Source organism: Chiloscyllium plagiosum, unplaced genomic scaffold, assembly GCF_037043375.1.
Source record: "Chiloscyllium plagiosum isolate Xiang-an unplaced genomic scaffold, Cpla_swu_hap1 HiC_scaffold_20, whole genome shotgun sequence".
Classification (NCBI taxonomy): Eukaryota; Metazoa; Chordata; class Chondrichthyes; order Orectolobiformes; family Hemiscylliidae; genus Chiloscyllium; species Chiloscyllium plagiosum.
Genome location: NW_028270158.1, coordinates 44,241,918 through 44,267,879, shown reverse-complemented (window position 1 = coordinate 44,267,879; position 25,962 = coordinate 44,241,918). Strand labels below are relative to the sequence as shown.

At 42.7% G+C, this 25,962-nt stretch overlaps 2 protein-coding genes across 5 annotated transcripts in view; both read right to left on the bottom strand.

Moving 5' to 3' along the window:
* Positions 1-20,117, bottom strand: part of LOC122560601 (otoancorin-like) — a 64,269-nt gene extending 44,152 nt beyond the window's left edge. For all 4 annotated transcript variants that reach the window (XM_043711396.2, XM_087997898.1, XM_087997896.1 and 1 more), the window contains exons 1-12: positions 18,244-20,117; positions 15,203-15,324; positions 12,090-12,118; positions 11,949-11,979; positions 11,826-11,853; positions 10,352-10,430; positions 8,168-8,296; positions 5,349-5,581; positions 1,468-1,571; positions 1,268-1,374; positions 612-751; positions 304-427 (exon numbers count right to left, since the gene is read on the bottom strand). In XM_043711396.2, the coding sequence (XP_043567331.2) occupies positions 304-427; positions 612-751; positions 1,268-1,374; positions 1,468-1,571; positions 5,349-5,581; positions 8,168-8,296; positions 10,352-10,430; positions 11,826-11,853; positions 11,949-11,979; positions 12,090-12,118; positions 15,203-15,284 (1,086 nt within the window). In that variant the 5' untranslated portion in view covers positions 15,285-15,324; positions 18,244-20,117. The remainder of the gene's footprint in view (positions 1-303; positions 428-611; positions 752-1,267; positions 1,375-1,467; positions 1,572-5,348; positions 5,582-8,167; positions 8,297-10,351; positions 10,431-11,825; positions 11,854-11,948; positions 11,980-12,089; positions 12,119-15,202; positions 15,325-18,243) is intronic.
* A 4,146-nt stretch (positions 20,118-24,263) lies between these two features.
* mettl9 (methyltransferase 9, His-X-His N1-histidine) overlaps positions 24,264-25,962 on the bottom strand; it is a 32,284-nt gene continuing 30,585 nt past the window's right edge. The window contains exon 5 of the mRNA XM_043711397.2: positions 24,264-25,577. Coding sequence (XP_043567332.1) covers positions 25,372-25,577 — 206 coding nt within the window. The 3' untranslated portion in view covers positions 24,264-25,371. The remainder of the gene's footprint in view (positions 25,578-25,962) is intronic.

The window sequence follows — 25,962 nt, the reverse complement described above, 5'->3', positions numbered from 1 at the left end:
ATTAGAGTTGCTCTGACATCTGCATAATCAGTCCAGCATTGTCAGGTATTCCCTCAAATCTTTATCTAATTTCCCCTTAAACTTTTCTATGTTGCACACCACCATTATTCTTTGTGGTAGTGAGTTGCACATTTTCATCACTCTCGGGTAAAGAAGCTTCTACTGAATTTCTTTTTGGATTTCTTGGTTACTGTGATATTTAAAGCCCTAGGTTTTTGTCTCGTACACAAGCAGAAACAAATATTTTGTGTAACCCCCCCCCCACACCAAGCAGGAAACATGTGTTCCCTAGGAATGTCCTACCTTCCTCACAGCAACTTGGAACCCCTTGAGACGGTTGCACTTTATCATCTGGTGCAGTAAGCTGCGAGCCTCCCCTGCGTCCAGCTCCTGGACGTTGTCGAAGAAACAGACCAGAAGACCAAGTCTGGGAAAGTTCAGAAAGTGAGAGAGAGAGAGAGAGAGAGAGACCAAATCAAGTCACATACCCAACTGCTGAGACATGCTTTCGTGTATGAGAGAAGGGAAGCAGGACGTCACATCAGAGTGTGGAGGGGCTGGTCTGAGCAATGAGTTGGAGGGCAGAGTGTGGAGAAGGAGCTGCTGTTTACCTGTACACTGTGGAAGTGTTGATCAAGTCAAAGCCACTGGCATCAATCCTTTCTTGGAAAGCTTTGGCAGTCGCAGGTGTAATGTCATACACTGAATCCAGCTGCTTTGTCGCATTGTCATAATTAATGAAAAGTCGAATCTGAGTTTAAAGAAAACACACACACATATCACCACCCCCAGTACATTAGAATGGGTATTTCACAGTTACTCCAGTCTACCCTTAAAGAGGGTCATTCAACATTAGTAAGCCCACCTTAATCTCCTCCACCACTGTAACATCCTGTATCCCTATAACCTTTCAAAATCACAACACTCTTTCCAATTCTAGCCTCCAGTTCAATAACCATTTTTACTCCATAATGTAAACCTCTTTAATTTAAGTGAAAGTGTGAGCAGGGTTGAATGGACCTTCTTTATTGATCTTCACATGTTGACTCAGCTGTGAAGAAAGGCGTGGAAATAGAATCATTGGAACAATGACAATGTGTGATGCTGTTCATTTTTATTCAACAAACAAATCATTGGCCTCTTTCAGACATATTCAAAGGATAGAAGCGATCATGGAATAAGAACAAGCCCCTCACAAATGCTATCCTGACTGATTTTGACTAATTTGGAAGAGAGTCAAACTCCATTCTGATCCCCTATTTCTCACCTCATTTAGGTTGATCTTCTGGATCTCCTCAAGAGGCAGGTGGACAATATATTGACCCAAAAACCACAGGTTCTCAGCAGTGATCCACGATCCTGACCCACTCAGCCCTGTTTTGGGGAAAGTGAACAAAGATTCATCAATTGTGAAATGTCCATCCCTTTCTTGAAAGGGCCAATCCATCCCAGTTCAGGTCAACCTACCAGGTGGCTTATAGGATCGTTGCAGTGTTTGCCTCATCCATTCATATATCGCTCTTTGTGTGCGAGCAGCCATTTTGTTATAGAGCTCCTTAAAAACTGTTGTTCTGAAAGAACCAAAGTAATTCTTCTTTTTATCAACTGGGAATCAAAATGCATCATGGAAGGCAAGATTTATCACCAGATGAAACTACAAAAGTCAATAAATGGAGCTTTGTAGACATTAAACATCCATTCACAGCAAGAGAGACTTGCTCAGGTTGGACTTTCGATTGGTCAGTTGAGTTCACACATTCGGTTAACAAGGAACATTGTCAATTCAGAAGCTGGTACAACAGCAACAGGACTACACAAAGACTGGCCACACCATTCCCCCATACCTCCCCCTCACTGAGGACAAATGTTTAGTCCTCAGTAAATGCCTCACCTTTATCCCTCTACGGTCCCAGATTAATGAGTTCATCACACGCTGCAACCTTGAACGTTTCTTCTGCCACCTCCACCTCCACGCCTCCTTTTACAACCAAGACACCTGCCCACCCACCGAGGACCCCTTCTCCCACCTCCAACATACCCCATCCACCTGGACACCCCGTGCTGGCCTGCTACCCACCCTTGACCTCTTCATTTCAAACTGCCGCCATGACATCAACCACCTCAACCTGTCCAACCGCCTCCCCCACTCCACACTCCAACCTCTTGCCCTCACAACATGCAGCCCTCCACTCCAACCCCAACCTCACCACCAAACCAGCGGACAAAGGGGGTGCAGTGGTAGTTTGGCACACTGACCTCTACACCGCTGAAGCCAGACGCCAACTCAAAGACACCTCCTCTACCGCCCCCTCGATCATGACCTCACTCCCATCACCAAACCATCATCTCCCAGACCACACACAACTTCATCATCTCAGGGGATTTCCCACTCACAGCTTCCAATCTCATAGTTCAGGAGGCCTGCACCACCCAAATCTTTCTCCTATCCAAGATCCACAAGCGTGACTACTCCAGCCGACCTATCGTCTCAGCCTGCTCCTGCCCCACCAAACTCATCTCCACCTACTTCGATACTGTCCTAACCTCCCTAGTCCAGGAACTCCCCACATATGTTCGGGACACCACACACACCGTCCACCTCCTCCAAGACCTCCGTTTCACCGGCCCCCAACACCTCATATTCACCATGCACATCCACTGCCTCTACACCTCCCTCCGCCATGACCAGGGCCTCCAAGCCCTCCATTTCTTCCTCTCCCGACGTCCCCACCAGTACCCTTCCACTGACACCCTCATTTGTTTGGCTGAACTGGTCCTCACCCTCAACAATTTCTTCTTCCAATCCTCCCACCTCCTCTAGACAAAAGGGGTAGCCATGGGCACCTGAATGGGCCCCGGCTACGCCTGTCTCTTTGTCGGCTACATAGAACAGTCCATCTTCCGTAGTGTCATCGGCACCACTCCCAACCTCTTCCTCTGCTACACTGATGACTGCATCAGTGCCACTTTGTCCTCCTGTGAGGAGATTGAACAGTTCATCAACTTCACCAACACATTCCACCCCGACCTTGAATTCACTTGGACCATGTCTGACACCTCCCTCTGCTCCATCTATGAGGACCGACTCAACACTGACATTTTTTTTTTTTTTACAAACCCACCGACTCCCACAGCTACCTGGACTATTACACTTCCACCCATTCTACCTCCTGCAAAAATGCCATCCCGTATTCCCAATTCCTCCGATTCGGCCGCATCTGCTCCCAGGAGGACCAGTTCCACCACAGAACACACCAGATGGCCTCCTTCTATAAAGACCAAAATTTCCTCTCCCACGTGGTCGAAGATGCCCTCCAACGCATCTCATCCACGTCCCGCACCTCCGCCCTTGAACCCCACCCATCCAACCTCAACAAGGACAGACCCTCCTTGTCCTCACCTTCCACCCCACCAACCTCCACACAAATTGCATCATCCACCAACATTTCCGTCACCTATAAATGGACCCCACCACCACAGATATATTTCCCTCCCCACCCCTATCCGTTTTCCGCTTTCCGCAAAGGCCGTTCCCTCCACAACTACCTGGTCAGGTCCACGCCCCCCAAACAAGCCACTCTCCCCACCGCAGGAATTGCAAAACCTGCACCCACACCTCCTCCCTCACCTCCGTCCAAAGTCCCAAATGAGACTTCCACATCCATCAAAGTTTCACCTGCACTTCCACACATCATTTATTGTATCCGTTGCTTCCGATGTGGTCTCCTCTACATTGGGGAGACCGGACACCTTCTTACAGATAGTTTCAGAGAACATCTCCGGGACACCCGCACCAATCAACTCCACCGCCCCGTGGCTAAACATTTCAACTCTCCCTCCCACTCTGCCGAGGACATGCAGGTCCTGGGCCTCCTCCATTGCCACTCCCTCACCACCCGACGCCTGGAGGAAGAATGCTTTATCTTCAACCCCAGGGCATCAATGTGGACTTCACCAGTTTCCTCATTTCCCTTTCCCCAACCTTACCCCAGTTCCAACCTTCCAGCTCAGCACTGTCCTCATGACCTGTCCCACCTGTCAATCTTCCTTCCCACCTATTCACTCCACCCTCCTCTCCGACCTATCACCTTTACCCCCACCTCCACTCCCAGGTACCTTCTCCCCAGCCCCACTCCCCTCCCATTTATCTCTCCACCCCAAAGGCTCCCAGCCTCATTCCTAAAGAAGGGTTCCGGCCTGAAATGTCAATTTTCCTGCTCCTTGGATGCTGCCTGACCTGCTGTGTTTTTCTAGCAACACACTCTCAACTCTGATCTCCAGAATCTGCAGACCTTGTTGTTACCTGGGTTATATAGTCCATCCTCCAGTGGGTGCTGGAACCTACACCATTCTGACTCACTGAACCATGGCTGACAACTCTAACTTACAATCAGGCTGACTAGAGGAGTAAAGCATTTCATCCGCCTCCCACTGGCATAATGATAAAGATGTAGCTTCTAATTACATTCTCACTCTTGAAAAATACCAATGGGAATAAGCTACAGGTCAGTGCATGACAATGAAGAAAGAGAAAGTCTTGTATCTCAATGATAAAAATCACAAAACACCGTGTTATAGTCCAACAGGTTTACTTGGAAGCACTAGCTTTCGGATCACTGCTCCTTCATCAAGTGAAACATAAGATCGTAGGACACAGAATTTATAGCAAAAGTTTACAGTGTGATGTAACTGAAATTATATATTGAAAGAGACCCGGATTGTTTATCAAGTCTCTCATCATTTAGAATGGATCTGTTGGTTTCAGTTCTTTCAAATGTAACTTCCAGAACTTTCTTAAAGTTACATTCTCAAGTGAACTTTAAGAGTAGGTGCCATGTTGGCCCAGATAATGCATTGAAGGTGTGAGGTGCCCTGTGTGAGACTGTGATCCAACGTTCAGATTGATTCTAATCTACAAAAGGGATTTACAGAATCTTACATGGATTCATGCAGTTTTTGAGCAAAATAAAAAGTATTGTGATGTGGGAAACGTGGCAGCCAAATTGTTCACAGCAAGTTCCCACAAACAGCAAGAGGTGACAATAATCAGATTCTTGTTTTTGTGAGACAGGTTGATGGATAAACATTGACCAGTGAGAAACAGTCTCCAATAGTTTCAAGCTTCCTTAAGTGGCCCAGTGAATGTTGCTGGAAAGGACAGGGGGTGGACAAACTGAGGCTCCTCTCTGTGGTCCTCACTGTCCAGCAGCACCAGGTCATTGACAACCTCTCAGACAAAGGATCACCAAGCTGCTCAAGGCAATGAGAAAACCAAACTTCTAGAATACACCCAGGGAATATTACTGTAGGTTAGAAAGCACGCTGTGAAAGGATAAGTTATAGCTTACATATTTTTAAATGTCTCTTCATGAAGATCTTTGGGCAGGTTCTGAACCATCTCCGGCTGTAGGTAGATGCCTGAAGTCAGTCTCAACGTCTCAATCACCAGCTCCAAACACTGAAAGGAACTGATAAACGGTAAACATTTCTTCCAGCTGGTCTCAAAGAGAGAACGGTTCCCTCCGGGCATCTGCATTAACTGGTTTTTAATATCCCCAAAGTCGATGGTGATAAATGCAATCTAGGTAAATGAGAGACAGAGAGATTTTTATATAGCTACCATGCCAGAGAGCCAGCACAAAACGACAAACAGATAACAGAATGAACTCCATGGATTAACCCAAAAGGCTGCATTAGATCAAGGTTAAGGTTCCAGAGCATTTAGATTTTAGGGATGTTTAAATTGAAATTTGAGAGATGTTGAAATAGAGTAAATTGGGAGAAGGTATTCCTGCTGGTTGAGGAGGCTAGGTCTAGGGCCATTGTCCAAAGATTAGAGGCAGACCATGCAGGATTTGGAAAGGCAAGGACTGATTCGGGATAGTCAACATGGCTTTGTGCGTGGGAAATCATGTCTCACAAACTTGATTGAGTTTTTTGAAGAAGTAACAAAGATTGATGAGGGCAGAGCAGTAGATATGATCTATATGGACTTCAGTAAGGCGTTCGACAAGGTTCCCCATGGGAGACTGATTAGCAAGGTTAGATCTCATGGAATACAGGGAGAACTAGCCATTTGGATACAGAACTGGCTCAAAGGTAGAAGACAGAAGGTGGTGGTGGAGAGTTGTTTTTAAGACTGGAGGCCTGTAACCAGTGGAGTGCCACAATGATCAGTGCTGGGCCCTCTACTTTTTGTCATTTACATAAATGATTTGGATGCAAGCATAAGAGGTACAGTTAGTAAGTTTGCAGATGACACCAAAATTGGAAGTGTAGTGGACAGCGAAGAGGGTTACCTCAGATTACAACAGGATCTGAACCAGATGGGCCAATGGGCTGAGAAATGGCAGATGAAGTTTAATTCAGATAAATGCGAGGTGCTGCATTTTGGGAAAGCAAATCTTAGCAGGACTTATACACTTAATGGTAAGGTCCTTGGGAGTGTTGCTGAACAAAGAGACCTTGGAGTGCAGGCTCATAGCTCCTTGAAAGTGGAGTCGCAGGTACATAGGATAGTGAAGGTGGCGTTTGGTATGCTTTCCTTTATTTGGTCAGAGTATTGAGTACAGGAGTTGGGAAGTCATGTTGCGGCTGGACAGGACATTGGTTAGGCCACTGTTGGGATATTGCGTGCAATTCTGGTCTCCTTCCTATCGGAAAGATGTTGTGAAACTTGAAAGAGTTCAGAGAAGATTTACAAGGATGTTGCCAGGGTTGGAGGATCTAAGTTACAGGGAGGGGCTGAACAGGCTGGGGCTGTTTTCCCTGGAGCGTCGGAGGCTGAGGGGTGACCGTATAGAGATTTACAAAATTATGAGGGGCATGGATAGGATAAATAGACAAAGTCTTTTCCCTGGGGTCGGGGAGTCCAGAACTAGAGGACATAGGTTTAGGGTGAGAGGTGAAAGATATAAAAGAGACCTAAGGGGCAATGTTTTCACACAGAGGGTGGTATGTGTATGGAATGAGCTGCCAGAGGATGTGGTGGAGGCTGGTACAATAGCAGCATTTAAGAGACATTTGGATGGGTATATGAATAGGAAGGGTTTGGAGGGATATGGGCCGGGCGCTGGCAGGTGGGACTAGATTGGGTTGGGATATCTGGTCGGCATGGACGGGTTGGACCGAAGGGTCTGTTTCCATGCTGTACATCTCTATGACTGAAAATAGGAAAATATTTCTACACACTAATTTGCGATCTTCCCCTCAGATAAGGATGAGTGGATGTTGCAGGACAATGACTCTGCCACATTCTGGCCTCTGTCCTGAAGTTATCAGGGAGGGAAAGCTCATCACCAACCTTCCCAATCTGAAAAGTCTCCCTGTATTGCTAGGTTTCAACAAAGGGCCCTTGTGTGGAGACCTCAGCTCATCAGAGCATGATAAGGCCAGTGACCCCTCAAAGCTTAAAGATGTGTTGTTGGAAAAGCGCAGCAGGTCAGGCAGCATCAAAGGAACAGGAGAATCGACGTTTTGGGCATAAGCCCTTCTTCAGGAGGGCCTATTCCACCATTCACCCTAACCCAACCCCTCAAGCCTATTCCACCATTCAGCTGAACAGTGGCTGAATTAAGTCTCAACTCCATTCACCATCCTTTACTCCAGATATTAAAAAATAATCCTGCGATCTCACTCTTGAAAGCTTCTACTGACCCCCACCATCCACAGCCTTTTTGGGGAGAGTTTTTTTTTGTATTCAGTCACGGGATGAAGGCATCACCAGCCAGGACACCAATTATTCAAGAAAGTAAGGACTGCAGATGCTGCAGATCAGAGTCAAGAGTGTGGTGCTGGAAAAGTACAGCAGGTCAGGCAGCCTCCAAGGAGCAGGAGAATTTATGTTTCGGGCATAAGCCCTTCATCAGAATTCTCCTGTCCCTCGGCTGCAGCCTGACCTGCTACGCTTTCCTAGCACCACACTCTTGAGGCCATCAGTTATTGCCCATCCCAGAGGGTAGTTAAAAGTTAACCACATTGCTGTGGGGTCTGGAGTCACATGTAGGCCAGACCAGGTAAGGAAGGCAGTTTTCTTCACTAAAGTGCATTTGTGAACCTGAAGGGTTTTTCCCGACAATGGATTTAGGGTCATCATTGGACGATGGGGTGACATCATCAGGAGGGGGGAGTAGATTTGAATATAAGAACAACCAGCTACAATCCTAACCTCTATGCTCATGCCACTGCGGAAATACTTTGCACTGAGTAAGAAGGTTGAGGTGTCCATCTGGTGCAGATCAGTGGCCAGTTTCCTTGGCTGAAGGATGATTTGTCTGAAATAGTTGGAGAACGAATTCTGCAAGAAGAGAAAGTAACATTGAGAAAGAAATATCCCACAGAACAAAATTTAACAACAACCACATCATCGTTTCAAAATCCTTGGGAGAACAAGGGAAAGGGCAGCATGGATTTGGAGTAACTGGGGGACAGGAAAGAATGTTTTTCTGCACAGGAAGTGCTGAATGTTTTTCTGCACAGGAAGACAGTATCCAGTCAATAGCCTCGGGGTGAAGGCTAGGATCAGTGCTTTACTGATGACCTAGATATGGGGTTATAGTGTCATAGAGATGTACAGCATGGAAACAAACTCTTTGGTCCAACTTGTCCATGCTGACCAGATATCCCAACCTAATCTTGTCCCACCTGCTAGCACCTGGCCCATATCCCTCCACACCCTTCTTATTCATGTACCCATCCAGATGCCTTTTAAATGTTGCAATTGTATTAGCCTTCACCACTTCCTCTGGCAGCTCATTCCATACATGTATCACCCTCTGCGTGAAAAAGTTGCCCCTTAGGTTTCTTTTAAATCTTTCCCCTCTCACCCTAAACCTATGCCCTCTAGTTCTAGACTCCCCCATCCTAGGGAAAAGACCTTGTCTATTTATCCTATCCATGCCCTTCATGATTTTATAAACCTCCAAAAGGTCACCCCTCAGCCTCCGACGCTCCAGGGTAAACAGCCCCCGCCTGTTCAGCCTCTCCCTGTAGTTCAAATCCTCCAACCCTGGCAACATCCTTGTAAATCTTTTCTGAACCCCTTCAAGTTTCACAACATCTTTCTGATAGGAAGGAGACCAGAAAAGCATGCAATATTCCAACAGTGGTCTAACCAATGATCTGCACAGCCGCAACATGACCTCCTAACTCCTGTACTCAATACTCTTGGAAGGCACAAATTCAAAATTTGATGATACTAAACTTGGAAGAATTGTGAACTGTGAGGTGGATAATGTAGACCTCAAGGTGACATGGCTGTTGGAACTAGCAGGCATGTAGAAGATTATATTTAAAGTGCAGATGAGGGAAGTGACGCACTCTTGCTGGGGAGAATGAGAACAATTGACATAAAAGAAAAGTGCATGATGGTGTGGGAGCAGGAGGAGCTGGGGGGGATCAGTTTGCATCAATTGTTAAAAGTGGCAGGTTGAGAAAGTTCAAGAAAGTAGGTGGGATCCTAAGCTTTATAAATTAAGGCACAATGTTTTGTCCTCAGTTCTGGGCACCACACTTTAGGAAGGATACAGGAAAGATTTAAAGAATGGTCCCAGAGATGAGGGACTTCAATTATTTGAATAAGTTGGAGAAGCTACATCTGTTCAAGAGAAGATTGGAAGATTTATAAAAGGGAGAAAATCATGAAGTGTCTAGACAGGGAGATCAAGAACTGAAGGAGAATGAGACAAGGCAGGTGGCAAACATTACACAGTGTGGTCAGGATCTGTAACTTTAATCAGGCCAGGAATGTGATAGAGGCAGGTTCATTTGTGACTTTTAAGAAAGAATTTCAAAAAGGAAAATGCACCTAAATTTTTTTAAAAATGCAGGACTATGGAAAAAGATGAGTGAGTGGGACTAGTCAAATTGCTCTTGTAGAGAGCTGTCATGGACTGAGTGACTGATTGGCCAGCTTCAGTCATTTTCCAGGTCCTGTTATCTGTTTACAATCTCCACTTCCCATGCTCCACCTCACTGTGATCAAGTCTCATCCACAGACTTGGACCTAACCACCAATGTAGACCCTGCCCTCACAGCCTGAATCACCCTCAGAATCTCCACACCATCTTCCACAAGAGGGTCTGGTGTCGAAACCATGTCCAACTGTAGCCGGAACCCACCCTCATGACCCCACTCTCTGCTGTGCATGTTTGAGAGTAAGACCCATGGCATCACCACCTGACACTCCCCTCAACCCCTAATTCCTGTGATGCATCTGGGAATGTTAAACTATGTGAAAGGTGCTATGTAGATGTAAGCTGTTGTCATTTGCATAAATATAAACGTACTCACACACACACACACACACACACACACACAAACTGTAATTATTCAAGAAAGGTATAAATCAAACCTGAAGCATATGCATACTGGACCCCTTTGAACGAAGGTATTGCAGCATGTCCGCATAATATTTAGTAACAGGATTCTCCCTGGAATCCAGAAAACAGTTGGTTAAACTCGCTGTTTGATATAAATGTATCAATCAATGCTTCTCAAGTTGAATCAAGGAAATCTGTTCCCTCCTATTTGAGCCGTTTAAAACTGTCCACAGGAGGCATCGTAATCTACTTTTGTTTTGTTACACCATATGAATTATTGCTCTTATTACTGTGTGGGACCATAATTTCTAGGGAAAACACTCCTTTTGGACACTCCACTCAATGGTAGATAACCCTTTATCAGTCCTCAAGTCAATTGTACCACTGCAAGATGCAGACGAAACCTTCTGCCCCGATAGTGCACTTTAAACCATATCAAGGGTTGCTGTCTGCTCCATCCTGTCACAAAGTATGGTGCTGGAAAAGCACAGCCAGTCAGACAGCATCCAAGGAGGAGAGTCAATGTTTCAAGCAAAAGGTCTTCATCAGGAACGCACAGTCCTGAATGAAGAGCTTATGCTCGAAACATCGACTCTCCTGCTCCTCGGATGCTGCCTGACCGGCTGTGCTTTTCCAGCACCACAAGGTTAGACTCGGATCTCCAGCATCTGCAGTCCTCACTTTCTCCTGCTCCATTCTGCACCGACAGGACATTAACCCACTTCTCATACCAGCCAAACTTGCGGCTTACAGCCTAGGTTCAGCACGGAGCAGTCTTGCCCCCATGTCAGAAGGGAATGTGTTGCTGGAAAAGCGCAGCAGGTCAGGCAGCATCCAGGGAACGTCGATTCTCCTGTTCCCCCGAAACGTCGATTCTCCTATTCCCTCATTCCTGAAGTAGGGCTTATGCCCGAAACGTCGATTCTCCTGTTCCCTCATTCCTGAAGAAGGGCTTATGCCCGAAACGTCGATTCTCCTGTTCCCTCATTCCTGAAGAAGGGCTTATGCCAGAAACGTCGATTCTCCTGTTCCCTGGATGCTCCCTGACCTGCTGCGCTTTTCCAGCAACACATTTCCAGCTCTGATCTCCAGCATTTGCAGACCTCACTTTCTCCCCATGTCAGAAGGCCCAGGGTTTGAGTCCACTCCAGTCACTGGCTTTTGCAATCCAGGCTGACATGAGGCTGACAGCACAGCACTGAGGGTGTTTTGAGCTGTTGGAGGTGATGCCAATGCCCTATCAAGAAAAGGGTACTATTTTATTGGAGAAGCAGAGGACCCTGTATTGTTAAAACAATACCACAAGAACAGATTATCTGCTCATAATTACATTGCTACACGTGGGAACAAACTGTGCACACATTGGCTGTTGTGTCTCAGATACTATAACAAAAGAGTTAATTGGTTGTAAAGCATTTTTGGCCACCCTGAGATTGGAAATGGTGCTATAAAAATGCATGGTTATTCAATCTTTCACTTGTCTTCCAGCAAAGCAAAAGGCCTCACCTGAGGTACTCCAGTGCTTTGACAGTTCCTGAGGGAAAAAAATGAAGATGAAAGATTTAAATATGTGAACACAATGAATCATCCTGACACAGTTTTAAAGAGCTGGATTCCAATAAATCTCACCTTCTATGTACTTCTCATCCAACAACTTATCCTGAACAAAAAGAGACATGGTTAAACTATTCAGCACAGTTGAAAAGTGACAGTAAAGTCAGCAACAGAAAGTAAAGGAAGATAGAATTTAAATAAAATCCTGTCACTAACCAGTATTTGTCTCAATTCAGCTGGTAAATCTGTAAAAGGAACAATGAGTTAAAACAAACAAATGGCAGAGAGATAAACAATTCCAAAATACTGTTATAAGCCTCTGGATGGATTATGAGCGATATCGGTGAGTTTGAGGCACTGAGTTATGGCTCAGTAATTTATACATTTTCCTTCTGATTCAGATGTTTGACAGTTCCAGCACAAAGCTTTAGCCTGACATTTCAGTGTAGTACTGAGTGTGTTACGCATTTGCAGTGAGCTATTAGCCAATAGCAACTGCCTGTCTTCTCAGGTGGATGCAAAACATTCTGTGACATTACATCTGAAGAAAACTAAGGGAGTTCTCCTCAATGTCCCAGTCAACATTTCTTCTTCAATCAACATCAAATTGTGCTAAGCAGCCATTATCTCATGACTGCTTCTACCAGCTTGCTGTACCAACCTGTCTGCTGCTTTGCCAGTGACTACATTTCCAAAAGTACTTCCGTTTTTGAGGAATGCTTTGAGATGTCCTGAAGCTATGGTAGGTGCAGGAGAATTACAAGCCCTTTCTAAAGAGCGAGAACAAAGTGATGCATGTTTTGCCAGTTTTGTTTAGGGTAAGATTTCTTTCCTGTTACTTGCGAGTCACTGCTCACCCATTACCCTTATCCAGAGGCATTGTTCATATGGAGAAAGGGGAATACAGAGGAAGCAGTTGGGTAAAAACGTCGGGGCGGGGGGGGGGGGGGGGGGGGGGGAGGTTTGTGGTGGGATGTTGAAGAAAATACAATTAACTCCGGATTACAATACAATGTCCACGTTTAGAAACATTTGGATGTGCACATCAGGTAACAGCAACATTCATGTCTCGGGGGAGGAACAGAAGAGGACAACTGAAGAGCACTTCCTCCCCATCGGAACTCTCCACATTTTCTGGTGGCCTCTAGAGTCATAGAGATGTACAGCATGGAAACAGACCCTTCGATCCAACCCGTCCATGCCGACCAGATATCCCAACCCAATCTAGTCCCACCTGCCTGCACCCGGCCCATATCCCTCCAAACCCTTCCTATTCATATACCCATCCAAATGTCTCTTAAATGTTACAATTGTGCCAGCCTCCACCACTTCCTCTGGCAGCTCATTCCATACATGTACCACCCTCTGCTTGAAAACGTTGCCCCTTAGGTCTCTTTTATATCTTTCCCCTCAGGTCTCTTTTATATCTTTCACCTCTCACCCAAAACCTCTGCCCTCTAGTTCTGGACTCCCTGACCCCAGAGAAAAGACTTTGTCTATTTATCCTATCCATGCCCCTCATAATTTTGTAAACCTCTGTAAGGTCACCCCTCAGCCTCCAACACTCCAGGGAAAACAGCCCCAGCCTGTTCAGCCTCTCCCTATAGCTCAAATCCTCCAACCCTGGCAACATCCTTGTAAATCTTTTCTGAACTCTTTCAAGTTTCACAACATCTTTCCGATAGGAAGACAAGAATTGCACGCAATATTTCAACAGTGGCCTAACCAATGTCCTGTCCAGCCACAATATGACTTCCCAACTCCTGTACTCAATACTCTGACCAATAAAGGAAAGCATACCAAACGCCATCTTCAGTATCCTATCTACTTGAGTCTCCACTTTCAAGGAGCTATGAACCTGCACTCCAAGGTCTCTTTGTTCAGCAACACTCCCTAAGACCTTACCATTAAGTGCATAAATCCTGCTAAGATTTGCTTTCCCAAAATGCAGCACCTCGCATTTATCTGAATTAAACTCCATTTGCCACTTCTCAGCCCATTGGTCCATCTGGTCCAGATCCTGTTGTAATCTGAAGTAACCCTCTTCGCTGCCTCCTACACCTCCAATTTTGGTGTCATCTGCAAACTTACTTACTGTACCTCTTATGCTCGCATCCTACTTTCATCCCTGAGATTTAATGTTTCCGCTCATGTCACAATTCATCTTTTAGCCCAAAGGGCAAGTCGCTAACCTTTATCGAATAGACCAGGTGACATCTTGTGGCCATGAAATGGAGGTATTTCTAAATACATTTAGCAAGCTTTAATAAAATAGATATAAAGGAGCTGAAGTCTGTAAATAAACATTTTCAACTTTGATCTACTGCTCAACGTTAACATACGGTACAAAAAAGGTCTTTTTCAACGACATTTATAAAAGATATCTTTCCTTTCCCTACAATTTTTTTATTGACGTATCAGCGAGTTTCCTTCGGCTTTGCAATGACACCAAGTTCCAGACAATACAGCATTGGCCTCCTTTTTAAAAAATAAAGCAGCATTTATAATCCCAGCTCTTAACTCATCTCTCTAATTATCGCTTTGTAACAGTAATGACAACCAGAATTTATTTCTTCTATAGCTATCGATGTTCTAGAGAAATGCCCTTCAGCTGAAGCAGTAAATGTTTCTCCCTTAACAGATGCTGCCAGACCTGCTGAGTATTTCCAAACTTTTTATTTCAGATTTCCAGCATGCTTTTGTTGGTAGGCATTTGATTGGTTTCACTCTTGCATTTCCAATTGTATTTGAAGTATATACCCTAAGTGAAATTTTAAGGTTTGATTCCTGAAAATCTGAAGGTAACTTTTATATAAGTTATAGATAAACAATATTTTATTAGGCCAAAACGCATAGATTGACTTTCACACAAGGGCTTTAAATATATTAGAAAGGTGCAACAAGTATAATTGTACAGCTGAAAAATTAACACATTTTGTTGAAACTTTTCATCATGCACTCATCAGCAGGAATACCAACATACGGGGAGCAACGTTTCATACTGTATGAGAAGAGAATGCTGATTAGCTGGCAAGTGGACTCTGACTGGTGGAGATATTGCTATGGTGAAATGAGATGAGATGATGACTGATAGGTAACTGCTGAACTTTGTTCAAATTTAAACCAAGTACAGATACACCTCTTGTTTACATGGAGATTTAAGCAGATGAAGCAAACAACAATCAGTTTTTTAAAAAAAGTTAATTAAAATTACCTTTAAAAATAACACCCCTACTCCCACCAACACAACTGCCACCATTATTTAGCTGAATCTGAAGATTATTTAAAAGGCACCAAGCACATATTAATTTAAATTATTGATTTCTTACTTTCTCCTGGGTCTGCACCAACAGTGGACCGAGCTTGGCAAAGAGTCAGGACAACCAGCCAAATCCAGAGGCTTCCCCGCATCTTTATACAATGGCATCAAGTTCCTCCAATGTTGCTGCTACTGTGATGGACAATATCATGAGAAACATTTCGCACAGAATTATCTAATGGGAAGATTCACCATTAAAAGATCAGGAAGTCAGTATCACCCACTTGGCAAGCCCAGAAGGTTAAAGTTAATCCCAGTGGCTTCAGCAGGTGTCCCTCAGACAGTCACATGGCACAGGAGGCTATTCAGCCCATCGTAACTGTGCAGATTCTTTGTAAGTTCAAACAATTTAGTCCCATTTCACTCTTGCTATATTCCAAGCAATTTACCAATTCCTCTTACTGTTGAATCGGCTTCCACTAACTCTTCAGGCAGAGCATTTCATTATTCAATCGGTTTATTAATTCAATTAAGTTTCCCATTTTCCATTCACACCTCCTTCAGACATATTGTTTATTTCTTTGTTTATTAGGTTGATGCTTTGGACCTAGCCCACCAACAGTTTTGTCATTTAATCTTTCCTCTCTTCCATCCTATTGCAGAGATTCCCATTTGTTCTTTACTCACATTCACCGTTTCCACTTACTTAAAACCTATTACATTTTTAACTTTTGCCAGTTCAGGTGCTACCACACATGCTGATGTCATCAACATTCTTGTTTTCATGTCAGGCAATGGAAGCCTTCTTGGTTTTCACTCATTTGTAGTCTACACCATGATGATCTCACCACTGTGTCAACAGTGAGTCAGAGAAATACAGCATGTAAACAGACCCCTCAGTTCAACTCGTCCATGCCGATGAGATATTCTGAATAAATCTAGTCCCGTTTTCCAGTTCCACATCCTTCTAAACCCTTTCTATTCCTATTCCCATCCAGATGTCTTTTAAATGTTGTTATTGTACCAGCCTCACCACTTCCTCTGGCAGCTCATTCTATACACGCACCACCCAGTGTGTGAAAAGTTGCCTCTTAGGTCCCTTTTATATCTCTCCCCTCTCATCCTAAACCTCTGCCCTCTACTTTTGGATTCCTGCACCCCGGGGAAAGATCTTGACTACTTACCCTATCCATGCCCCTCATGATTTTATAAACCTCTATAAGGTCAGCCCTGAGCCTCCAATGCTCCAGGGAAAAGAGCCCCAGACTAATTCATCCTGTCCCTATAGCTCAAATCCTCCAGTGCTGGCACTATCCTTCTAAATATTTTCCACACCCTGTCAAGTTTAACAACATCCTTGCTATAACAGGGAGGCCAGAATTGCATGCAGTATTCCAAAAGTGGCCTAACCAATGTTCTGTAAGCAACAAAATGATCTCCCAACACCTATACCCAATATTCTGTCCAGTGAAGGCAATCCTATCCAACTGTGAATCCACTCTCAGGGAACAATGCACCTTCACCCCCTCCCAGGTCATTTTGTTTAGCAACACTCCCCAGGACCCTACCATTAACCATATAAGTTCTGCCCTGATTTTCCTGATCAAAATGCAACACCTCACATTAAACTAAACTCCATCAGTCCACTGGTCCATCAGATCAAGGTCCTGTTGTACTCTGAGATAATCTTCTTTCCTGTCCACTATAGCACCTATTTTGGTGTCATCTGCAAACTTACCAACCATACCTCCTATATTCACATCCAAATCACTCATATAAAATAACAAAAGTTGCATTACTCAACTCACCAAACCTCCTTCATCAGCACCTTCCAAATCTGCAATCCTTATCATCTAGAAGGACCAAAGCAACAGTTGCAGGGAAACATTTCCTTCTGCTAGTTCCCCTTGAAGACATACACAATCCTGACTTGGAACTATGTCGCTGTTCCTTCACTGTCACTGGGTCAAATGCTTCAATTCCTGTGGATGTAACTGCAGCAGCTCAATGAAGCAGTTCACCATTACACAAAGGGCAATTAGGGACTGGCCTTGTCAACGACACCTGCGCACCAGAGAGTGGTGGCTGTGTGGAATGCTCTGCCCCAGAGGGCAGTGGAGGCCCACTCTCTGGATTCATTTAAGAAAGAGTTGGATAGAGCTCTCAAAGATAGTGGAATCAAGGGTTATGGAGATAAGGCAGGAACAGGATACTGATTAGGAATGATCAGCCATGATTATATTGAATGGTGGTGCAGGCTCGAAGGGCTGAATGGCCTACTCCTGCACCTATTGTCTATAAGTTTAGCTACTGAAATTATATTTTTAATACTGGACTTTAGGTAAATTGACCAAAACATTTCTGATTTTCCATGTAATTATCCCAGCATGGAATTCCTGATTGTCAAGTGTAAACCCAACCCCTAGTTCTTTTTGCCAATAATCTTAATTCAAACTATAAAACAAGCTTCAATAATTGAAACATGAATAATTAAAATTGAATGATTAAATTTATAAAATGGCAAAAATGAAATCCAGTCACTGCAAGTGTTCTCATATTATTTAGAATGCAACATTTTTTAATTTGAAATTTCAAAATATTCCACTCAAATACTGATCACAATATTTTAACAGCCGCTTCAAAAATGAGAGGGATAAGTCTGAGCTGGCATTGCAAATGGAATCAAACTGTTAACAGAGACTAAATTAAGATCAGATTTATTTTTGTGTTTGTAATGGAGTTGTGACAAGGTCTGAACCGGTCTCTCTCATTCAGAGGACACAAGACAATCAATTCACTGTTCAATCTGATACAAGATCAGGGTAAAAATTAACAAGTGGGTATGGAAAGTTTGGACACACACAATGCACTTATGGCATTTACAAGTTTTGATTTCACACCATATGTCAAAAGGAGATACAGAAATACCCCTGTAAATTTAACACATTCTCCCATTAACTTGAAATAAAAGAAATGCTAATGTAAATGAGCTGTAGGTGAAACCTACAAATTGTTCAGTTCCCAGCATCATTTTTTTTCTTTAGAAACATCCCCTGTGATGTTTCTTAGATCCATGTAAACAAGAGCAAAATAAAAATGAAGAGTGGATACCTGTGCAAACAGCCGCTGATGTCCTAAAAATGTTTCTTGTTTTCTTTTTCACTGACTGTCCCCACACTAAAGTCAGCAACCAGACACTTGTGAGGGAACAAGGGCCTTTTATCCTCATTTCAATTTGCTGACGTTAGTCTAATGTAAGATGACACCTGTTGTCTTTCAATAACTCGCATTCATATAGGTGTGTTTAAAGTTGTAAAAAATCCCAAGGCTGTTTTCAGACAAGCATTAACCCCAGTCCATGGAAAGGTATTAGGACAGGTGACCAAGAGCTGGTGAAAGAGCTATGTTATTAAAAGCATTAAAGGGTAAGACAGAAGTAAAAAGGTAGAGGGGCAGGGAGGGAATTCTTGAGCTTAGGGCTCAGGCAGCTGAAGAAAGTGTTGTTAATAGTGGCTCAAAAGAAGTTGGGTCTGGACAAGAGGTTAGTGCATAGGTTATAGAGCTGGAGGAGGTGATGGAGATGCCGATGGGTAAGGCTGTGGAAAAATTTGAACGCTAGGATGAGAATTTTAAAATTGAGGCACTGCTAAAGTGGGAGCCAGGATAAGTCAGAGGGCAAAAGGCAAGCAGGACTTAAGTGAGCTAGGACACAGGCTGAGGTTCATGGAAGGTATAATTTAGGATGTATCTAGGACCAGCATTTAAACAGTGCGTTTAAAGATAACAAAAGCAAAATAAAGTGTTTGCTTTCCAATCTGAACTGAAAAGTGATTTATTCAAGGATGGACATGTTAGGACTGCAACTTCTAATAATCTTCTCTTTAATGCCTTCTCAAAATGGCAAAGCCTCATTTACATCCCCATCCAAATTCGGTGCATTCATCGCCTCACTGGATGTTTGTGTATATCAGAGGTGGAGTAAACAGGTGTCCAGCCCTAACAGGTCGAGGTGCAAATCCTGGAGGTTAACTACCCAATTTTCTGTTTTGCAACATCCCAAGAATTCATATTGCTAAATATTACCTCCTTCCTGTCACTTTAATCTATTCGTAGTACGGTGTTATTAAAGGGTCATTTGTCTTCATTCTAAGAATGAGAGTGAGTTAGTAGAACAGTATATTATTGAAGTACAGAAGAACAAAAGGGGCCAGGTCAGGAGGGCACAGTGGAATTAATCATGTGTAACAGACAGAGAGATGTATGAAGAGAGAGGAGAGGAGTGAGAGAAAGAATACGAGAGACATGTCCATAAAGTCAGAATTGAGAGTGATAGAGGGACACTTAGTAAGAGGGAAGGTAAGGGAGAGATACAAAGAGAAAAAGAGCTGAGCTTTCTCTTTGAAGTGGAAAAATTTGTGCGGAGATTTCCAGAACTTGAAACCACTCCTGGAATCCATTGGAATTTTAACCGGGGTGTCACTTTATTTGACATAGACGCCATTCAGAAGAGACACATATTCCCAAACCTTTTCGTCTTGCATCATCAGGTCAAACAGCAGACTATCAAGTTTTAAGCAATCAGTAACTTGTACTTCCAGAGAACGGTGTGGTCATTGATTGGCAAGTCAACTCTGACTGCTCCCTCTATAAATGGGACCTATAGACTCCAAGCTCTGGTCAATTCAAAAAGTTTCCTTATGTACACACAGTCACTGCTAGCAAACAGTAAATTACGCACATTATGAGCTTGACGGATTATCTTAAATTGTTTTTTTGTTCATGGGATGTGGGCATCGTCAGCTATGCCAACATTTAGTACCCATCCCTAATTACCCAATGGGCAGTTAAGAATCAAACACATTGCTGGAGTCACATTTAGGCCAGACTTGGTAAGGATGACACACAACCTTCCCAAAAAGGACATTAGTAAACCAGAAGGGATTTTACGATATTCATCAGGGATTACATGGGTTGCCATTGGCTGGCTTTTTAACAAATTCAAAATTTTATCATCTACTGTGGGTGGGATTCGAACCCATGTCCCACAAACATTAATCTGCGATTCTGGATTACCAGCCCAGTGACATTACCATCGGGTGCCTCCCCCCATTACCACAATCTAACAATAGATGCTTTGCTTTGGGTTTTTGCAAGCATTGGTAGTTGAGTATTGTCTGCTCTGCTAAACACAAAGGAAGATACTGTTTGATTCAGTCAATCATTTGTCCATATTGCCCACTTACCTAGCATTGCACTACAATTGATGCATAACATTGTTCACCAGTCCGGATGGCAGAACATCATTTTGAATGGAAGGCAACATCCTGTCAGTGGAAAATACCACGTGACATAGCTTAGCAGCACTGTGAAATGGCTCCTTAACCTGTTACTCAGATTTTTGAGATACTTTCATTTTCCAGAGAAATTTAAGATAGACAGGGTACTTTTCAGAAATGAAAATTTTTGTGGGTAAATCACCACAAGTTACCTTTAATTCAGCTACTTATTAAGAAATCTCACAGACAATCAATTACTGAAACAATGATTTCAACTTTATTGCATGTAGCAACCAAAATAAGACCCCTCAAAATAAGTTAACTTTCAACTGGATGTTAGAGTAAACACAGAGAAAATGCAAATCACATGAACAAGGGAGAAGTTCCTAGATGGGGTGTTGACACTAAGTTAAGGATATTAGCTGATGGGACAAGGACTAAGTAAAATAGTCCATAACTCTCAGATCGACAATGATTCGTGTATGGCAGGAAATGGAATAGGTCTTGTGTTAAAGATATCTGTTATGTCTGAAGATGACAAACTATTTAATGTACAAAATATTGGAGAGGTCCAAAGTTTCTATCTTATACAGTAAGGCGGTGGGAAGAGGGAGGGAGAGAAGAAGTGTGTGAGTGTGAGAGAGTGAGTGAGTGTGAGAGAGTGAGTGTGAGAGAGTGAGATTATTTGTTTATCCCTGTCCCATTTACACAACTGACAAGCCACATGCGGCTATGAGTTCAGACATAATGAAAGTTAACTTCTTTCAAGTACCACTCTAGACAGCATTATCAGAGTTGGATAATGCAGGCAAAGCATTATCACAACAATAGCTTAACTTGCCTTGTCCTGTTATTGATTAGACACCCTCACTTGTCTATGCGCAAAGGAACAATGGAATTAATTAACATCAGGAGGAGAAAGTCTGAGAAATGGTTATATTTCATTGGCAAAAATATATGGTTCATAATGCCCTGAAAAGGGAATATTTGGATGCAATAAAAGGGATGTTTGAGAAAGGCACACAGTTTACAAATTAAGGTTCAATATAATAGAGAATCAAAATAGATAGATTGCTTAACATGCCAGTAGCAGTGGTGGACTCTCCCTCATTATGGGCATTTAAGCGGGCATTGGATAGGCATATGGAGGATAGTGGGCTAGTGTAGGTTAGGTGGGCTTGGATCGGCGCAACATCGAGGGCTGAAGGGCCTGTACTGCGCTGTATTCTTCTATGTTCTATGTTCTATATTATAAACATCAAGGAATACTCTTAGTGGGATGGTGTGTGGGACTGGAGAAGTATTATACACACATGTTGCATGGGTTCATTTTATTACATGACTTGTTATAGTTCTGCATCTTAAAGCTGCAATGGGTGAAGCATTATCCAACTTTCTTACAATCAGATATAATGGAAAATGATATTAGCATTTGCTCATCATATTAAAAAAATGAAGAGGAGAGACTATGATATTATAAATTTCAGAACTTTAACTGTTCATGGATCAAAAGAATCAACAAAAATAAACTGTTACACACAAAAGAAGCAAAACTCTGTCTGGAATAAACTATTAAAGGGACAAGAACAAACCTATACAGGAATTGAAAGCAATTAGCCATGTCTGGGAGAAAAAGGGAATCAAAGCTACATGAACAAAACTACTTGATAACTAGCTGCCTCACGCCACAAGGATAAATGACCAGCTTGTTGAAGAATTTAAGGAGTTAATTACAAGACAGTATATATCTTCAGACTGTTATCACAGAATGTAACAAAGAACAGAGGAGTTACTTCTGATAAAAAGGCAAGCTGCAGTTTGCAATATTTTAGATGAAACAATCTAAAGAATCATCAATAATATCACCGCATAGACCTGAAAGGTGAAAATCTGGAGAAACGAATCCAACACCAGAACCCCTTATTAGCAAAACTTTGAAGAAGGGTGGCACGGTGGTTAGCACTGCTGCCTCACATCGTCAGCGACCTGGGTTCGAATCCAGCTTCGAGTGACTGTCTGTGTGGAGTTTGCACATTCTCCCAATGTCTCTGTGGGTTTCCTCCAGGTGCTCTGGTTTCCTCCCACAGTCCAAAGATGTGCAGGTTAGGTGAATTGGCCACACTAAATTGTCCAGTGTTCAGGATGTGTAGGTTAGATGCGTTAGTCAGGGGTAAATGTAGGGGAATGAATCTGGGTGGGTTACTCTTTGGAGGGTCGGTGTGGACTTGTTGGGCCGAAGGGCCTGTTTCCGTGCTGTAGGGATTCTATGGAAGGATTGAATCCTGGACACTGCCAGAGAGATACTATTGGTTGGAAATGTCACTAAATTCCACCATTAATTGAGTAATAACTAGTTTGACTTGTGAGGCTTACTCAAAGGGTCTTATTTTGGTTGCTACATGCAATAAATGTTAAATCATTGTTTCAGTATTTAATTGTCTGTGAGATTTCTTAATAAGTAGCTGAATTAAAGGTAACTTGCAGTGATTTATGAATAACAAAGTGGTGTTTAAAGGACATTCTGACAACCACACAGTTAAGCAAGAGATGCAACAAACCAAAGGCCAGCTGGAAAGCCCGACATTACCCGTGGTAATACATTTCTGTGGGCAATATTAGGAATGCTGTACGCGACGTCTATCTTTGTTATATTAACTAATTAAGGCAAAGTTTACCCTTTTATTGGAAATATATCTCACCCTTTAATTAATATTCATGTTAATTTTAATTGGCTCGTAGGTATTAAAAAGTGACATCTCGTCCATCAGATTTCTTTCTACTGATTTCATAGAGATTCCTTTCTTTTAAAGCCGATTGGTCTCCAAGAGGATCATAACACAACCCTTTTATATTTCTCACCAAAATAAAGTAACTTTCGCCATTTTACGGTGACCTTTCTTCAGAGTTCTAATGAAAGGTCACTGACCTGAAACCTGAACTCGGTTTCTCTCCAGAAATGCTGCTTGACCTGTTGAGTATTTCCAGACATTTTTGTTTTTATTTCAGATTGCCAGCATCTGCAGTACTTTGCTTTTGTATGCCTAATACTTTTTCATGCTGCTATGCATTACGATGTGCCTGTCCTGTGAGATTATTAACTTGCTTTTGTACTTTCCTGTCATCCTCAGTGTTAAGGGACAGCAGTACCAGTGTGGTAATGTCAGTGGATTGGGAATTCAGAGCCAAGGCTAATGTTCTGGTGACAAGGACTTGAATCCCATCATGACAGGTGGTGAAATATGAATTAATAAAATCTCAAATTAAAAACAATAGTTTAACTGTAACTATGTATCCATTTTGTTGTAAAAATCCATCTGGTTCAGTATTGTTCTCTAGGGGCAATACATTTCAGACCAACAAATATGATTGAAATGATGGGGGGAGTGGGAGGGGGAGTTAACAGTCAAGTCAATCAGTTTAAGGGAGGTTAAGGATGTGTAATGAATGATTGTCAGCACTAGCCACATCCCATGCAAGAGTAAGTATGATTATATTTCCCATCTTAGAAACAAAAACAGAAATTGTGGGAAAGGCTCAACAGGTCCCCCAGCATCTGTGGTGAGAAATCAGAATTAGAGTTTCGGGTTGAGTGACCCTTTCTTAGAACCTCCCATTTTAGTATTTGTTCACAAATTTAGACATTTTGTTTTCTATTCTAAAATCTAAACCATTAATTATAAATTGTGAAGAACTGATCCTCATGCCAGTCTGAATATATGCCCTTCACAATAATGCGCGTAATGCTACTCTCTGCTTTCTATCTTGAAGTCAGTATTTGTCCCTGGTACCTAGTGATCCAACCTTAGTGTTAGTCTATTACGATCCTTTACATGAAACATTAGAACTTCAAAAAGGTAAGGAAAATGTATCCTCATTTTATTCTTCCATAGGCAACATGGAATAAAATATAAAGAACTAGATCAAAACAATCTACAGTTGATCATCTCTTACATCCAAAAGGCATCCTGTTTTAAAAAGTAAATAATCTACAAGATTAAAAAATTAAATTTCAGATTGTAAAATATTAAACATTTACCAGTTCTAGTCTTGAACCCAGATGGCTGCTTGTTAAATTGTAAAACCCAACATTGTAGAATATTTCACATGATTTAAATGATCTCACCTAAACTGAGACCATTATGATTCTTCACTTCCTGTGACAGCCCGCAGAAGGCATTGTACAAATGAGCCAGATTTCAAAACTCTAAAATAAAGCAGCTTCACTGAAGTAATAATATCAGGCACATTTTCAATAAATCATTTACGTCTTTATGTTTCAATTAACTTCACTGCCAGTGCTGGCTCAGTTATTATGGTTGTGTTGAGGTGCAGGAGTAGACACCCTTTTGAATGATTTTTTCAAACCAGTCTCCCCATTACTGCTTAAATGTTGCCAGTTCTACTTTGCTGGCTAGATGCCAAGAGTGGAGAATTACCACATGGATTGGATAGAAACACTATCAACATCTTTACCAACCCCTAGGGTTGCCAATTTGAGACTGGATGTATTCCTGGTTTTCTCGCATGATTTCCAACTTTCCTAATATTAATAAACAAGGTAATCAAATAAACTGTGGAGAATAAGCACAACGCTTTTTTTAAGAAAGGAGATTTCAATGATTGTTTTCCTCCTGGATTCTGTTCATAGCAGCATTCATGAGATTAATTGTAAATATCTGCAGAGTCTCGGCCATCCCTGGAGGGCTGGGGACCCTACTTAGCCCTTCACCAAAGCATGAATCATTAAGCAGGGAGAGGGCATGGAGTGTTCTGTTCAAGGTCACAGTAGCAAGATGGAGAGGAGGATTCGAGAAGAAAAATACCTCAACAACCAAACAATTGTACGAGGAGCAGAAAAGATTTTGGCCAGAAAGGACACAGTGTGTATATATAAAAAGGCCATAGAGCGTATATCAATTGTTGTGTTGCATTCGTCGTTATGAAACATCTGGACAATGCAGCTTTAAACTAGTTTAAGAACGAAGACCACATCATCCAGTACATAGTGATCATTGTACAAGTCCCCTTCACACAGGTATGGGAGCCGGGTGAAGGATTCGATGGCAAAGCCCACCTTGTTGAACACATCATTACTAAAACTGGCCACTTGCTCTTCCCACGTTTCTCCAGTTACCTCTAGATATTCCGAAGGTCTCTCCCATTTACCACCTACAAAAGAAAACAAAATTGTCGTCGATACAGTAAATAATTGAGCCAGTCTTTTCTCAGATTACTTCCCAGCTCACTTTAGCCAATTCTGTAGATGCCAGTGATCCTCACCAAACTCCCCACTCCTCAATGGGAATCAGACAATAGGGGTTACTGGACTATTCAACATTAAGGGACACAATATCAGACATAAGGAAAGTCAGGAGTCTGATCCCTGTTTCAGGATTTTAGATATGAGGAAAATCTAGAGACACCCAAAAAACCCAGCCTGTAAAGGAGGAGTCCCGAGACTGACATGCTAGTTAAGTATGTTGGAGAAAGTTAACTGTTCTAAATGAAATGGAGTGTGGATCAGTGTCAAACCAGTTTAGTCGTTATGAAACAT